Consider the following 16725-nt stretch of genomic DNA (forward strand, 5'->3'; position numbering starts at 1 on the left):
TCACTTATATCGCACAATCATACGTGAATTCGCGAGATCTCGTGGTTCCTCGTGACCTCAGCTTGTTCCGCAACAAATCCGGACCTGGTGGGTATTAAGGTATGTTTGCACACTTCATAATCAAAGTAGTCCATGTGACATCAGTGGGTTAGTTAGAATTTTTTTGAAGCATCGAAAATAAATTTTTGTCCAAAAATAACAAAAACTACGACTTTATTCAGCATTGTATTCTCTTCCGGGTCTGTTGTTAATCCGCATTCACGAATCCGCATTGACGTGGCTGACGTAAGACGCTGATGACGTATTATCTGGTGCGCCCGAGCTTCGTTTACAGTCTGAGGGAGACGCACGATGTAAACAAAACAATCTTCGCAAACATGTCTAAGGATTTCGACACAGAGACTTGCATTTTTTTAGCCATTCATATTTATTTGAACCCGAATACACGGACGAGATAACACGTCAGCAGCGTCTTACGTCAGCAGCGTCACTGCGGAGTCGTGAACGCGGATTGACAACAGACCCGGAAGAGAATACAATGCTGAATAAAGTCGTAGTTTTGGTTATTTTTGGACAAAAATGTATTTTCGATGCTTCAAAACATTCTAACTAACCCACTGATGTCACATGGACTACTTTGATGATGCCTTTATTACCTTTCTGGACATGGAATACCGTACATACATTTTCAATGGAGGGACAGAAATCTCTCGGACTAAATCTAAAATATCTTAAACTGTGTTCCGAAGATGAACGGAGGTCTTACGGGCTTAGAACGACATGAGGGTGAGTCATTAATGACATAATTTTCATTTTTGGGTGAACTAACCCTTTAATACATTAAAATTCATATCTGATCTAATAAAAATACAAACACCCCCTCTTTGTCTATTGCAATCTTTCCTAATTAAACTATCATTTTCTACACTAATTTCATTATCACTTACTGACGGATCTAACCACGTTTCTGCAACGCAAAAAATCCCCACTTTACAATTCCTAAGTAACCACCTTAATTCCTTAATCTTCTTTAATAAACTCATTAGATTTAGATGCACAAAATATATCCCTTTTACATTAAAATAGTCTTGAAAAGAATCTTTCGAACCACTTAATGCAGGAGTCTCTCCAACCCGAACCGAGTCCTCAGCGCCCCTCTGAACCCCGGCATCTTCACCGTGCTGCTCCCCCAGTAGCTCGCCTTTGCAATCGGCCATCTCAAAACTGGTCCCTGAAGCCGACTCAGCACCCATCCCAACCATGCCAAGGTAAGGTATGTTAGTAGACATGCTGATATTTGGCTTCATATTTCGCTCGTACCTGTTCAATAATGATCAAGCTCAGGGGCCCCGGACCCCTCAGTCCTGCCCTGATTGATTCATTGGTGCTATTGTTTGTAATTTGTTCATTTGCTCTTTTTGAAAAAAAAGAAAAGAAAATCAGAACCAGAATTAACCTATAGAAAAGCTCATTTGTGTTGAGCCCTGCAAATATCAAGACCTTCCTCTTTTGTTATAAAATAAAGTTTTGTTACGGGGAAAAAATAATATAATGTTAAAACTAGGAGTTTCACTTGGCCCACCTTATCTCAAAGCTGGAACCGAGTCTGGTGTTGTTTAAAGTTCACAGTGATTGTTCTGACTTCATGAAGCCTCGTGGTGTGAATGAACTTCAAACTAACTAGAACAAACTCTTTGAAATGTATATATGATACTGGATATGAAACTGTTAATAATGTAGACAGTCATGTGTGCAGTGAAATATAATTGATTAGGCATTTACAAACTCAATTGAGAAAATTAAAACATGGAAAGCTCAAAAAGCAATCATATCAGGATACTTCATGACTTTCAGATTATTTCTGATTTAAGCAGAATCAGCAGAAAATAAGAAAATGGACAATAACAATAAGATGTTGATAAAATGAGTAATGAGTTTAATCAATAATTACATGAAGCAAATACAAACATTAAGTGAAAGTGAATGAGACAGATCTCTCTCTTTACTGACTTATAAGAGCCAGAGCATCTAAAAGAGAAGAAGAGAAGACAAGTGTCCAGTTCCAAAGATACATGAAAGTATACAGTATCTTGCGTTTGCATGGAAGAGTAGAAGTGGAAGAGAAACTAGATGTTCTGATGAAAATAAATGAAAAAAGAGTTAAAAATTAATATCAGATTCACATCTCTTAAAAGTGTAATGGCCTTCTTCTCCGTGTGAATTTTCAGGTGGTCTTTCAGTTCATCTTCTGTAGTAAAGGACTTCTGCACTGAAACACACACCGCCGTGTCTTTTCTGCTGAAATATTAAGGATGAATCTTCAGGTGTGTCTTCAGGACTGAAACCCAATGAATCTGTTTACCGCACTGATCACAGTTAAATGGTCTTTCTTCAGAATGAGAAGATGTGATTTCAGAGAGAAAGCCTGAGCTGCTTCTTCCCAGTGTGAACTCTCATGTGAATCTTCAGACTTGATTTACATGTGAAGCGTTTTTTACACTGAGGGCAGGAGACAGATTTATTGCCTTCTGTTTTTCCTTTCTTGTTCATGTCCATCAGGTCTAAAAGAAACATTAAATCAAGTGAGTATTAATAGACTATTTTATGCAAACAGCTTGCTAATCATGTCTTACTCATGTATCAAACTGTGAAAGTCACGAGATTTCAGTAAATGAGGCTTCGTTGCCTCATAACCGTTTCAAAATGTCAATGATCTCTGTGAACCCTTCATGCGGCTAACCATTATACAAGTGTCTATGGGTTTTGCCTGATCTCTGATCAGTTTTAAACATTTGCAGATGTTTTAATGAAAAATTTGATAACTAAAAGGAATAATAGTAGTTAATAGTCTCTTATTAGCCTGTTTAAAAACCCACATGTTATACAGATCCTTAATATGTATGATATTGAATGATTTGTTGATTGCATTTAATTACCTTCAAAAACACATTTGCAATGGTTTGTAAAAGGTGTTTTTATGCATGTTTGGCCTGAGTTTTTACACTATTCTGACCAGCGTGTGGCGCTTCGAACGCTTCGAAACAGTGAATATTTTTTTACGAAGCAATTGGTTTAAATAATTCAAAGTCAAACCTTTGAAAAGTTTAGTTTTTCCCATCACTAAACTCAAATATTGGGTTATTTTTTCTAGTCAAACCCTGGGTTGAGCCTTTTGGTTCAATATTTTTGGGTTATTTTTTCAGTGTTTGGGTAGTTTTTGTGTAATCTACCCAAATAACAAATTCCTATAGTAATTAGAAAAGTTTTTGGGGCAGACCGGACCAGTTGAAAATAGATGGTATTCATCCCTCCTGGGATGGTGCTGCTCTTCTCTCTAGTAATATGGCACAGTCTTAGAGCACAACCATGACAATCTGGGGAAGATTAAATAAAATAGTCCAACACTGTGGTACAACGAGCACACTCAGGCCCTTAAGAGAGCAGCCAGAGAAATGGAGCGCAACTGGAAGAAAACAAAACTAGAGGTATTTCGCATTTCATGGAAAGGGAGAATGATCGCGTATAGAGAGGCATTAAAAGCTGTTAAAAGGCATTACAAATGTTCAACTCTATTTGAAGAAAATAAACAAAACCCATGGTATTTATTTTAAATGATAATATCAGGGAGAAATTTATAATGCAACCGTCTACTACAGTATCACATCAGGCAGTGCATTGTAGTCTCTCTGAGGAAAATTTTTGTTCATTCATTGCCATAGGAGAGGAAGAATTTTCTAAACTCTAAGAATCATCTAAATCGACAACATGTATGTTAGACCCTATACTTACTAAGCTTTTGAAAGAGATGCTTCCAAAGGTCATAGATCCTCTTTTTAATATCATTAATTACTCTTTGTCACTAGGATACATACCAAAAACTGGCTATGATTAAAAGCTTTGGAACAGCATTGTCCGGGAAGCAGACACTATCTGTCAGTTCAAATCTAGACTAAAACACATCTCTTCGGCCTAGCATACACAACACATTATAGACTTCTATAATTCAATGTTAGGCTGCATAGATTAGATCAGCCGGGACGGGAACACCTCCCGTACATCCTGATGTACTTGTTACATCATAAGAAGGATGGCATCTACGCTAATATTAAAAACAGATAAAACGTTGTCGGGATAATTCCGGTTCACGTGGCTTTAGGGAAGCAATAAATAATTCAGTAATACATTTTTTAAGGTCAGACAAGTAGTTTGTTGAGGGTTGGTTTGTAAAGAAGGACTACACGCCTGCGCACATATACAGTATATTCGAACATACTGCGCATACCTATGGACTAAACACGTGATGCGCATGTGCACGCCGTCAGCGTTTTCAAGGGTTTGTGTATTTGAGGTTTGCGCAGAGATAACCTTTTTTTCCCCAAAAAATTTCAAGACTTGCAAATTGGAACCTATTTCAGCGTTTGCGCTCTTGCGTTTGCGTTCTTGCTGTGCGAAGGCGGGCTGGAGCGAGTCGAGTGTTTTCTGTTGAAACGGTGTCGTGTTAGCGGCTCCTAAGTTAACAACTAATGATCTTTGCAATGGAAGTGAAGTAGGGCCGCAACGACGTCATCGATTACGTCGACTATGAAAATACATCGACACGCATGAAATGCGTCGACGCGTCACATTCATTATTTACGTTTACATATCGAGTAATGGTGGCTTCTGCTCCAGCTCATGGTGAATATGACAATAAAGCCAGACCACGATCATCCAAAGTATGGGAATACTTTAAACTACAGCCGAACAGAAAGGTGCTTTGTTCACTATGCAAAGCGGAAATGTCATACTATGGCATGATGGCAGCACAAGTGCTATGAACGAGCATCTTAAAAGGATATCCTGTGACTCCGCGAACTCAAAACGACTTTCATTTATAACTTCAACTTAAATCTGTCAACGAAGCCTTCAGTGTATTTAAATTGCCCATTTTTAAAAGTTGTGTATGCACATGTAGACTAGAGACATGCACTCCCGCGGGACCCAACACAACAGAGTGCGGCACGGGATCTGAAGGCCGAGTGCGGGCGCGGGCGGTAATGTACTCGTGTGTGTGTGCTGGTTGCGGGAGAATAAAACGATTTGCGGGACTCCCGCAAAATAGAAATCTATAAATTGAACATCTCAAAACAAATAAATTGTCATTCATCTGTTGCACAAAAGCAACAAGAACAACTAAAACAAAATAGAAACGATTTACAGGCTATCTATCTATTTATAACATGTTTGCAGCGTTTACAATGTAGCCAATCACAGACATAAGTGTTGATTTCTTGAACGCAATGGCCAATCAGAAGCATTTAAGATGGAATCTCCTCACCGCTCAAAATTGACTTTTTGTTCAGTGCTGAATTCTGCATACTGGCAAATCGATATTAAGAAAGATTCATTGTGCAGTCAGTTTCAATGATAATAACAGAGATGTTCTTTTTAGGAATTATTAAAGGAGAAATCCGTCCCGCGCATGTCTCTAGTGTAGACAAACAATAACGTTATATTTACATATTAACAGTAGCCTAGGCTGTAATCTAGTGTATGTGAACCTTTTTGCAAAAAAACACAAGTGCATTTTCGGACAAGTTAATTGAGTAAATCATACTCCCACTACGGTAATTAATTACAGACTATAGTAAACACATTTCCTAAACAGGCCTGTGACTGTATACATCTTACATTTTATGAAATAGTACCATTAGTTAAAAATAAAGTTTAAAATGCTTCCTGTTCGCATATTTCATTACCCTTTCTGAAATACAAAATTTATTTTGTCATCATTCATAATTTCATGTTAAAATAATATACAGATGCACTACCCGCTTCAAAATACAGCTGATATACTGTTAGCATTCTTTAGCATAACTTTATTTTTTATACTGGGAAATTTCAAAGTATTTTTCAGAAAATGAATTAATAAAAGTTTGAAATACTAATGTAGAAGTTGTACTTATTATTTATTGGAAAGTTTGCCAATGGATAAATCGGCTAATCCCAAAAATATGCATTAGATTAATCGGGAAAATAATCGTTAGATTAGTCGACTAATCGAAGAAATAATCGATAGATTAATCGACAACAAAAATAATAGTTAGATGCAGCCCTAAAGTGAAGCAATCAATCAAAACTAACTTTAGCTGCATAATAACTTCATTTTAAAGAATAATCTGAAACGTTCTCATAATTATGACTTTCTCCTTGTAATGACTTAGATCTAAAGCATAATAATAATCAGACACTTTCTAATATTAAGAAGCTTTCCAAGCAGATACAAAGCAACCAACAAACTGTCCTGCCACTCATCGTGGCTGTCAGGAAACTAAGTAACACAGAAGAGATGTGTCAGTTTTTCCACCGCTGGGCCAAACCATTCCTTTTTGCTGAACCATTCCAGTCCATGTCGATCTGGTCCAGCCGGTACGAATATGGTTTCTCCACTGTGGGCTGATAGCGGAGCTCTTTGTAATGCAATACAAATATGTTGTTGGCTTGGTGATGCAACAGTTTACTGATGATATAAGATGTAAATAGTGACCATGTTATGAAGGATGATCACATATTTCTTTTAATTTTATTATTAATTTGAGTTTACACCGCTCAAATCGCTTTAACATTGCGTAGCCAGCTGCAGAGAAACTGGTAGCGGGTCAAAATTTCTGTGACAAGAATGGTTTGTAATCGTGCTGTACCAGGCTCAAGTGGAAACACAACTGGAAACGTTGCTTACCGTTCTATGAACCGTTCGGCCCGACAATGGAAAATAAGCTTTTGTTGCTTAGCACAAAAAGATAAACTACTTACCGTGACCTCAGACTGCGGTGATGTGGTTTCTCCACTGTATGGATCTTCATGTGTAGCTTCAGGTATTGTTTAATAGCGAAACTCTTCCCGCACTGATCACACGTGTGCGGCTTCTCTCCAGTGTGGATCCTCTCGTGTGATCTCACATGTGCTGACAGTCTGAATCTCTTGTCACAGTGTGAACACTTGTAAGGTTTTTCCCCAGTGTGGATCCTCCCATGTGTTCTCAGATCTGATGAGTTACTGAATCTCTTGTCACAGTGTGAACACTTGTAAGGTTTTTCCCCAGTGTGGATCCTCTCATGTATTTTCAGAGATGATAACACACTGAATCTCTTGTCACACTGTGAACACTTGTAAGGTTTTTCTCCAGTGTGGATCCTCTCATGTTTTTTCAGAGATGTTGACACACTGAATCTCTTGTCACAGTGTGAACACTTGTAAGGTTTTGCTCCAGTGTGGATCCTCTCATGTATTGTCAGATCTGTTGACTCACTGAATCTCTTGTCACAGTGTGAACACTTGTAAGGCTTTGCTCCAGTGTGGATCCTCTCATGTCTGTTCAGACTTGTTAAGGTTTTGAGTCTCTTGTCACAGTGTGAACACTTGTAAGGTGTTTCTCCAGTGTGGATCCTCTCATGTGTTTTCAGATTTCCTGACAGACTGAATCTCTTGTCACACTGTGAACACTTGTGAGGTTTTTCTCCAGTGTGGATCCTCTCATGTCTTTTCAGATTTCCTGACACACTGAATCTCTTGTCACACTGTGAACACTTGTAAGGTTTTTCTCCAGTGTGAATTCTCTGGTGCTGTTTTAACTCTGTCTCTGTAGCAAAAGTCTTCTCACACTCAAAGCACATGTACTCTCTCACACCAGTGTGTATTTTCTCATGTCTATGTAAATTTTCCAGCAGTGAAAAACTCTTTCCACACACAGAACATGAATGCGGCTTCTCCTTTGTATGAACTCTCAGGTGTCTCTTCAGGTGTGATGAAGTAAGAAATGTTCTGTAGCAGTGATGACATGTGAACGGCTTCTCTCCAGTGTGAATCCTCATGTGAAGCTCAAGATTTCTTTTGTTTATGAATCTGTTCCCACACTGATGACATGTGAATGGCTTCTCTCCAGTGTGAATCCTCATGTGCGTCGTAAGCTGTTCTGAGTGAGTGAAACTCTTCCCACATTGATGGCATACATGTGGCTTCTCTGCAGTGTGAACACTCATGTGAACATTAAGATTTTGTCTGTATGCAAAACAGTTTCCACATTGAACACACATGTACGGCTTCTCTCCAGTGTGGATTCTCAGGTGTTGATTAAGAATTTTTTTTAGTGTGAAGCTCTTCCCGCATTGATCACATGAGAACGGTCTCTCGCCGGTGTGGATCCTCATGTGAACATCAAAACTTTCTTTGAATGGGAAACTCTTTCCACACTGATCACATGTTAACGGCTTCTCTCCAGTATGAACTGTCATGTGAACATCAAGATTATATTTCACTGAGAAGCTCTTTCCACACTGAGTGCAGGTGAAAGATTTCTTGGCTCTTCTTTTCTTTAAAAATGTCTTTTTAGTCTTTGAGCGACTCAAAGGTTTTCCTCCAGGTTGGACATGATTTTCCTCCTCCACTTCTCTCAGTTCTTCACTCTCCTCGCTCTCTTCCATCAGATCTGACATGAAATAAAAACTCTAATTTAATCAAATTTCCTAAATAATCAAAATAGTTCAAAGTGAGAAATATGAATGAAGTGAATGAAGATTAAAATTATCCCAGATGTAACAGACAACTTCTATAAAAGAATACAATAATTTATGTATTTTTATAAATTAATTATACATCTCTGAAACTTTCCATGAATGAGGTACACTGATCTTCCAGTTATTTTTTTAAGAACATTATAGGCACAAATCCCATGTTTCTGTAGTGAGAAATATTAAATATGTTTGATCAATGACACACTTATCTAACATTTGAACATTAAAATACGCAATACTGCCATATTTTGAAACCAACTTTTAGATTGATATTTAATTAGGTATTAGATATTAAACTACTAAAACATTTTAATGAAGGGCCGTTCACACTGAACAGCTTCTTCCGTTGAGTTTACATGCATGTGAAAGTGGGACACAAGAAACACAATGTAACTAACCCTAAGGAAAGTGTAAATAAGTTAATCACTCCAGAGCTTTATTTTATTAGTTTCCTCCAGTAATATTACGAGTCCTTTATTTTGGTGCCTCCTAGTGGAACGTTAATTTCACATCTAAAAGGGGGAATTAGTTTGGTTAGACGCACGCATGGAAGTAAGGAGGAAGATCACATGTCGCTCTGAAATCGTATAAATGAAAGGAAATTTAAGCACCTGTTATGATGTGTGGAGGAGATGAACCCAAATAGGGATAAACTGATAATGACAGCAGGTGACAGATGAAACAATAATGACTAACAAGGAGAACAAGGGGGAGGGGTGAAGTAACGAGACAACACAAGCACATGGCCCAAACAAAAGGACATGTGCTTGCACACAAAACATGGGTCTGTCATGATCCTGCCTCAAGACTAGCAAAAATCAAGGACAAGGCAGAATCATGACGGCTTCCAGACGCTCCACATCAAACACGAGACAAGACTGACTGACACACAGACATGAACCAACAAAACATGACAAATAATAACAAAGACATACACGAATACACAATGACAGGGTTAGGGTGAAAAATCAAGAATAATAAACAAAGAAGGGGAGGCTGAGGCACAACAAAGTTCAAGGTGGAACTGTCCAGGGTGGGTGGGTTGTTAGGTGGTCTTGGGTCTACGGGAAGTGGGTGTAGGCCGAGGGTGAAGAATCCGGGCAGGTTTGGGTCTTGTCGTGTGTGATGTGGTCTTGGGGGAAACAGTCCGGGGTTTAACAGAGGAACAACAGAAGCTGACACAGGGGGAACTGCGGGTGGCAGAACAGGTAACATGACAGGGTGCGTTACAGACAGTTGTGGAGCTGGAAAAGGCACTGGGCTCACAGAAACAGACTCGGAATCAACGTTGCCTGAAGCAGAATCGGAATCAACGCTCCCCATCTCCAAATCAGAAGAAGTGAAGACAGTAGCTGACTCTGGAACCGGGCTACCAATAGCTGGCTTGGGATCAGCGCTCTCTGCAGCTGGCTTGGAATCAGCGCTCTCAGACGCAGTTGGCTCGGGGCTAGAAGAAATGGCAGTTCTGGTAGGAACATCCAGGATTTTGGCAAGACAAGACAGATAATCAGACAAAGTTTTGGCAGCAACGACTACTGGCATCTCTTGACGGGCTGATACAGACCGCAGTACCGTTTCTGTAGCAGAATTGGCGGCAGCCCTCTCTGCAGCCAGCTCAGGAACAACTCCCTCCAACGCAGACTTGGAAACTGCGCTCTCTGCAGCAGGTTCAGAAATAAGCTCTTCCTGCAGCAGACCCCCGAACCGCGCTTACAGCAGCAGGCTCGAGAACAGCGATCTCAGTAGCAGCGGCGAGCGGGAGAGCCATTGCGGTCTCAGGGGGAGACAGAGACGAAGGACGGAAAGCTCTCCTCTTCGTCCTCTTTCTTCTTGGCCGCGGAGCAGAAGCCAAAACCGGACTTGAAGTTCAGCGGGAATTACCGCAGGTACTGTAGACTCTACGGAGGAGGACTCTGAAGCCGACTCCCACGACAGTCGTTTTCCTCGTTTCCAACGAAGACTTGTAGCTGCGGATGATGCCTCGGGAGTTAAAGTGGAAAGAGTCTGGTCCCCCAGCTTAGCCACGGCAAGGACGCAACCCTCCAAGATCACGGGCAGCACGCCAGATGACGACGACAAGGTGGGAGCCTGCGACTCCTTCCGTGACAAACATACCACCATATTCCGGAATGGGCGGTGAACCAGCCTCTCCTGTTCAGCCAGAGGAGGGAGGTCATTTAGACCCGTAATGAGGTAGCAACTTAGGAGGATGTCAGACAAGAAAAGCCTCCTCTCATCCACGACCCGGGCGTACTCCTTCAGGGACCACTCACCCTGGGAAGGAAATGGAAGTTTGCCCTTCCTGCTATCGGAAATCGTCCTCTTCCACTAATGCTCAAGATCGTCCGAATGATGATCGACAAATGATGGCATACTGTCTGCTGGGTTCTGGTCTGACCGGTTCATTCTGTTATGATGTGTGGAGGAGATGAACCCAAATGCAGACCGTATGCAATTGAACAACGTTTATTGAAGACAAAAGTGAAAACAAAACCCACAAGGGGGCAAAACATAGACAGGACAAAGGGTGACTAAACTAGACTATGACTTGACAGATAACTAGAATAAACAAACAATGAATCCAGAATAAGAACTTTCTCTAGACAATACTCTTGACAGGATACTCACAGGGACGATTACAAATGATGCACAGGACAGCAAACACAAGGGGATTAAATAAGATGAAACAATAATGACTAACAAGGAGAACCAGGGGGCGGGGTGAAGTAATGAGACAACACAAGCAAACAAACAAAAGGCCATGTGCTTGCACACAAAACATGGGTATGTCATGATCCTGCCTCAAGACTAGCAAAAATCAAGGACAAGGCAGAATCATGACAGCACCTAGCTGGAATGGGAATTATGTATTATGTGTTTGATTTGTTGGTCCCACTTTATATTAAGTGGCCTTAAAACCTGTAAACTTACATGGTAACTACATATGTACATAGTTTGTAACTAAAGTGTAAGTACACATTGGTACCTAGTATGGTAACACTTTATTTTACGGTGCCCGTGATACAGAGTAATTACATAATTAAGTACTTAGTAGTAGATGTTGTAATAACATGTAACTACATGTACTTAACATGTAATTAAGTTATGGAACAGCCTGTACTTACACATTGTAATTACACACATGTAATAGGCAGCTACTGTTACACATATGTAACAAGCCGGGTCAGTTACATATGTGTTACCAACTTGGTACAATGTAATTATATAAGAAAGTACTTAGTACTACACAATGTAACAAAAAGTGTATCAAGACTGTACTTAAGTGTACTTCATGTGTATCTACATACCTTATCCATCTGTACTGTAGTTTGGATTAACTCACTAGTTCACAGCATAAATACATGTAGTAGCTTCCTAATTACATTGCAATTACATAATATTACACAGGGATAAGCTACGTAAAATAAAGTGTATCAAGAATGTACTTAAGTGTACTTCATGTGTATCTACATACCTTATCTGTACTGTAGTTTGGATAAACTCAGTTTACAGCATAAATAGGCTACATGTAGTAGCTTCCTAATTACATTGTAAGTACACAATATTACACAGGGATAAGCTACGTAAAATAAAGTGTATCAAGACTGTACTTAAGTGTACTTCATGTGTATCTACATACCTTATCTGTACTGTAGTTTGGATAAACTCAGTTCACAGCATAAATAGGCTACATGTAGTAGCTTCCTAATTACATTGTAATTACACAATATTACACAGGGATAAGCTACGTAAAATAAAGTGTATCAAGAATGTACTTAAGTGTACTTCATGTGTATCTACATACCTTATCTGTACTGTAGTTTGGATAAACTCAGTTCACAGCATAAATAGGCTACATGTAGTAGCTTCCTAATTACATTGCAATTACATAATATTACACAGGGATAAGCTACGTAAAATAAAGTGTATCAAGACTGTACTTAAGTGTACTTCATGTGTATCTACATACCTTATCTGTTCTGTAGTTTGGATGAACTCACTAGTTCACAGCATAAATACATGTAGTAGCTTCCAAATTACATTGCAATTACACAATATTACACAGGGATAAGCTACGTAAAATAAAGTGTATCAAGACTGTACTTAAGTGTACTTCATGTGTACAGATGGATAAGGTATGTAGATACACATGAAGTACACTTAAGTACAGTCTTGATACACTTTATTTTACGTAGCTTATCCCTGTGTAATATTGTGTAATTGCAATGTAATTAGGAAGCTACTACATGTAGCCTATTTATGCTGTGAACTGAGTTAATCCAAACTACAGTACAGATAAGGTATGTAGATACACATGAAGTACACTTAAGTACATTCTTGATACACTTTATTTTACGTAGCTTATCCCTGTGTAATATTATGTAATTGCAATGTAATTAGGAAGCTACTACATGTATTTATGCTGTGAACTAGTGAGTTAATCCAAACTACAGTACAGATGGATAAGGTATGTAGATACACATGAAGTACACTTAAGTACAGTCTTGATACACTTTTTGTTACATTGTGTAGTACTAAGTACTTTCTTATATAATTACATTGTACCAAGTTGGTAACACATATGTAACTGACCCGGCTTGTTACATATGTGTAACAGTAGCTGCCTATTACATGTGTGTAATTACAATGTGTAAGTACAGGCTGTTCCATAACTTAATTACATGTTAAGTACATGTAGTTACATGTTATTACAACATCTACTACTAAGTACTTAATTATGTAATTACTCTGTATCACGGGCACCGTAAAATAAAGTGTTACCCATAGTATCTACAGCTGGAACCTTTGTGTAACTACACATGTAACAACCCACGGAATGGTGTGTGTAAATAGAAATGTGTAACAGGACATTGGTAACAACGCTTTTTTCACATCAGTATGTACACATGTGTAACAGGAAGTATGTAACTACATTTTGTAATAACAATATGTATTTACACAAGTTGTTCCACTTCCACATGCAGTCTTAAATACTGCAGTTACCAGTTTGGGTATAAATGTATTTAATTTCCAACAAGTGGACAGTTCCTGTGGAAATATCCTGTAACGACACTGATAGTACACAACAATTACCTTAACAATTACACTTTATATTAAGTGGACAGTTCCTGAGGAGTTACCATGTAAGTACACTGGTATCACAAGGTGACACTTTAGTTGTAATTCAACATTAGTCCTGCCAGTTATAAATACATGTATTCCAAACTGGTAACTGCAGTATTTAAGACTGCATGTGGAAGTGGAACAACTTGTGTAAATGCATATTGTTGTTACAAAATGTAGTTACATAATTCCTGTTACATATGTCAAGTCAAGTCAAGTCATCTTCATTTATATAGCGCTTTTAACAATGTAGATTGTTTCAAAGCAGCTTTACAGAGATAAACGTATAATATAATTAATTCTATGGTTATATGCGGTTGAATATATATGCGCAGGTTTGTAATTCCCTGCAAACCAAGCCTAAACGAACTACTTGTCTTAAATTTTGATACAGAATTTTATTTTAGCACTTCGGGTAGGTACGCGAGCCAAATTGGTACTTACTGATGTGAAAAAAAGTACAGAAGTACTCGGTAAGTACCGAATTGGTACTTACTGACATGTGTACTTACAGATGTGAAAAAAGAGCTAATTTTATGTTATTTATCTGTCCTGTAGCTCTTACAGTGTTTCATGAAGAAATGGTGAAAGAAAAGAAAGGCTTCTGGAAACATCAGTACTAGGGGTGTAACGATTCACTCGTTTTCTCGATGCATCGATTACAAATCCTGACGATGCATATGCCTCGATCTTGAAACTTGCATTTTGAATCGTGAATCGTTTATTTCTGACAATAATCGATTTAAAATGCTAAGAATCGAATTAATTACGATTCTGTTGCGATTCAGTGCTTTAAATATATAAACATTAAATTACTACATATGCGCGAATTAATGGAGACATTGTGCGCCGTCATTTCGCGTCCTCCTAGTCCCAGCTCTAATTCACAGATACTCGCTGCACTCTTTACCATCTAGGGATGGGAACCGAGAACCGATTCTTCTTCAGAACCGGTGCCCAGTGAATCGATTCCTTGGAACCGTTAGCATGCCTGCGTATCGATTCCGCGTATCGGTTCCGCTCGTTGCAAATGTGTCATGACGTCACACACGCGCTGCGTTGTTTTGATTCAGAACGCGGCAAACATGGCAGAGGCAGAAGTTCAACGCAGAAGTATAATGAGGCCTTTAACGGGACGCCATGTTGCTTTCCGACCAGCCATCGCGTGCCGTCTCACACACATTCACTCGCACACACGCACTCACTGCACACACACACACTCGCGCTCACTCACTCACACAAACGCACACATGTTCACTCACACACACGCGCGCGCACATATACACTCACTCACTTGCGCTCACACGCTATCTCGCGCTCACGCACACACTCTCGCTCACTCATAAGCGCACATACACACTCTCTTGCGCTCACACACGCACTCTCTCGCGCTCACTCACACACACACAAACACACAAACTATCTCGCGCTCACTCACACACACGCGCGCGCGCGCACACACTCTCGCTCACTCACTAGCGCACACACTCTCGCTCACTCACTCTCGCTCACTCACTAGCGCACACACGTTTTGTTTCAGGTTGAATCCAAATGAGCACTGTTAATATTCCAAAAGGCACAAGCTCTTCCTTGACTGTTTTCAGTCTGTGTTTTTCGTTTTTATGGCACATAATTGTAGACCTTATACCTTAGGACTCTGGGTCCGGATGAATCAGCTCAAATGATCCATAGGGAATTTTAATAACTAATCATGAATATGATTAATATTTTGCATATTTCAGTTACATTAAATTGTCGAAAGTGAAGGTGGATTATATGAATATATGAATAATCAATCACAACGAATTATAATTCCTCATTCATATATCAATAATCTTACTTAACTTCGATTATGAGATAATCTTTAAGGGAAATTAATGTAATTATCAAATCGTTGTTCGTCCGGCGACCAACCGTCAGATTAAGTGATTAATTTCTCAATAAAATTATCCTTTCTTATAAACTCCAAGAAACATTAATTTTCTGGCCGTGAACATTAATTTTCCTGTGTTTATAGAATTAAAACTAGTAAATAATAAGAGCTCTGGCAGCTCTTGGATCTTTTAATCTCATTGACATTTGTGGTTTTACGAGCGTTTTTTCACAGACACAGTCTTGAATATATTGTTTTAATAAATGCAAACTACAGAATATAACGGATTACACATATTGATTATAGTTTGTACATATCTTACATGTGGACAAACAAGACGAATAACAGATGAGAGAGATAAAGAGAGAGAGAGAGATTATTCTGCTTTAAGCTGGTGCTATTTAGCAGTAGTAACGCACACCTCGCACGCGCGGGGAGCGATTTACAGAGGGTTTTGGTCGTGCGTTTGAGAGAGAGAATAAGAGGGAGAGAATGAGATCGAGGGCCGGGGCGCGCTCGATTTGAATGCGGAACAGAGAGAGAGGGAGCGAGGGAGAGAGTGCTCTGGGGCCCGCGCTCGATTTGATTGCGGGACAGAGAGAGAGAGAAAATGGTCACGTGTGACCATAGAACAGCAAACATCACAGACCATTGAGAGAGCCATCAATCGAAACACCTTAAAACATTAAAACCCGTTAGAGTTTGATATACTTGCAAAAGGTTCGTTTGTGTGCACGAGCTGTGTCCAGCCTGCACGTGTTCTCGGAGCAGAGTGCGCGCGCTCGTGCTGAGGCGCGCGTGCTTGTTGCCAGAGCAAGCTGTTCGCGGGAGTTTGAAGAAGGCGCCTCTTTGGAAGGGAAGTTGCTGAAGGAATTCAGGCTTCGTTCGTTTGACTCGTAGGTGGAAACGAACACAGTGGAATTTGAAAATTAAACAAAAGACTGAGATAAAGCAAATAAAAGGAGGGAACTCCTGAAGGAGTTCAGGTCCGAAGATTTCACATGATGAGCAGACGAAGGCAGGACGCGAGAGAGAGAGCAGAAGGGAGAGCGTTTGGGTTTTAAGGAATGTATGGGTAACGCCGCCTTCTGGTGGATTGTCCAATCACCTTCAGTGATTCAAGAGCGGGAGAATGTTCCTTTGTCCGCTGGGAACATCCCTCTTGCTCGGATTACCAAA

General features: G+C 39.6%; 1 protein-coding gene across 2 annotated transcripts in view; it reads right to left on the reverse strand.

Annotated features, from left to right (window-relative positions):
- Positions 1-1913: 1913 nt before the first annotated feature.
- Positions 1914-16725, reverse strand: part of LOC306983244 (uncharacterized protein) — a 39971-nt gene continuing 25159 nt past the window's right edge. For both annotated transcript variants that reach the window (XM_079583448.1, XM_079583449.1), the window contains exons 3-4: positions 6793-8464; positions 1914-2561 (exon numbers count right to left, since the gene is read on the reverse strand). In XM_079583448.1, the coding sequence (XP_079439574.1) occupies positions 2519-2561; positions 6793-8464 (1715 nt within the window). In that variant the 3' untranslated portion in view covers positions 1914-2518. The remainder of the gene's footprint in view (positions 2562-6792; positions 8465-16725) is intronic.

The sequence above is a fragment of the Phoxinus phoxinus genome, assembly GCF_949152265.1.
Source record: "Phoxinus phoxinus genome assembly, chromosome: 1".
In the NCBI taxonomy this organism is placed as follows: Eukaryota; Metazoa; Chordata; class Actinopteri; order Cypriniformes; family Leuciscidae; genus Phoxinus; species Phoxinus phoxinus.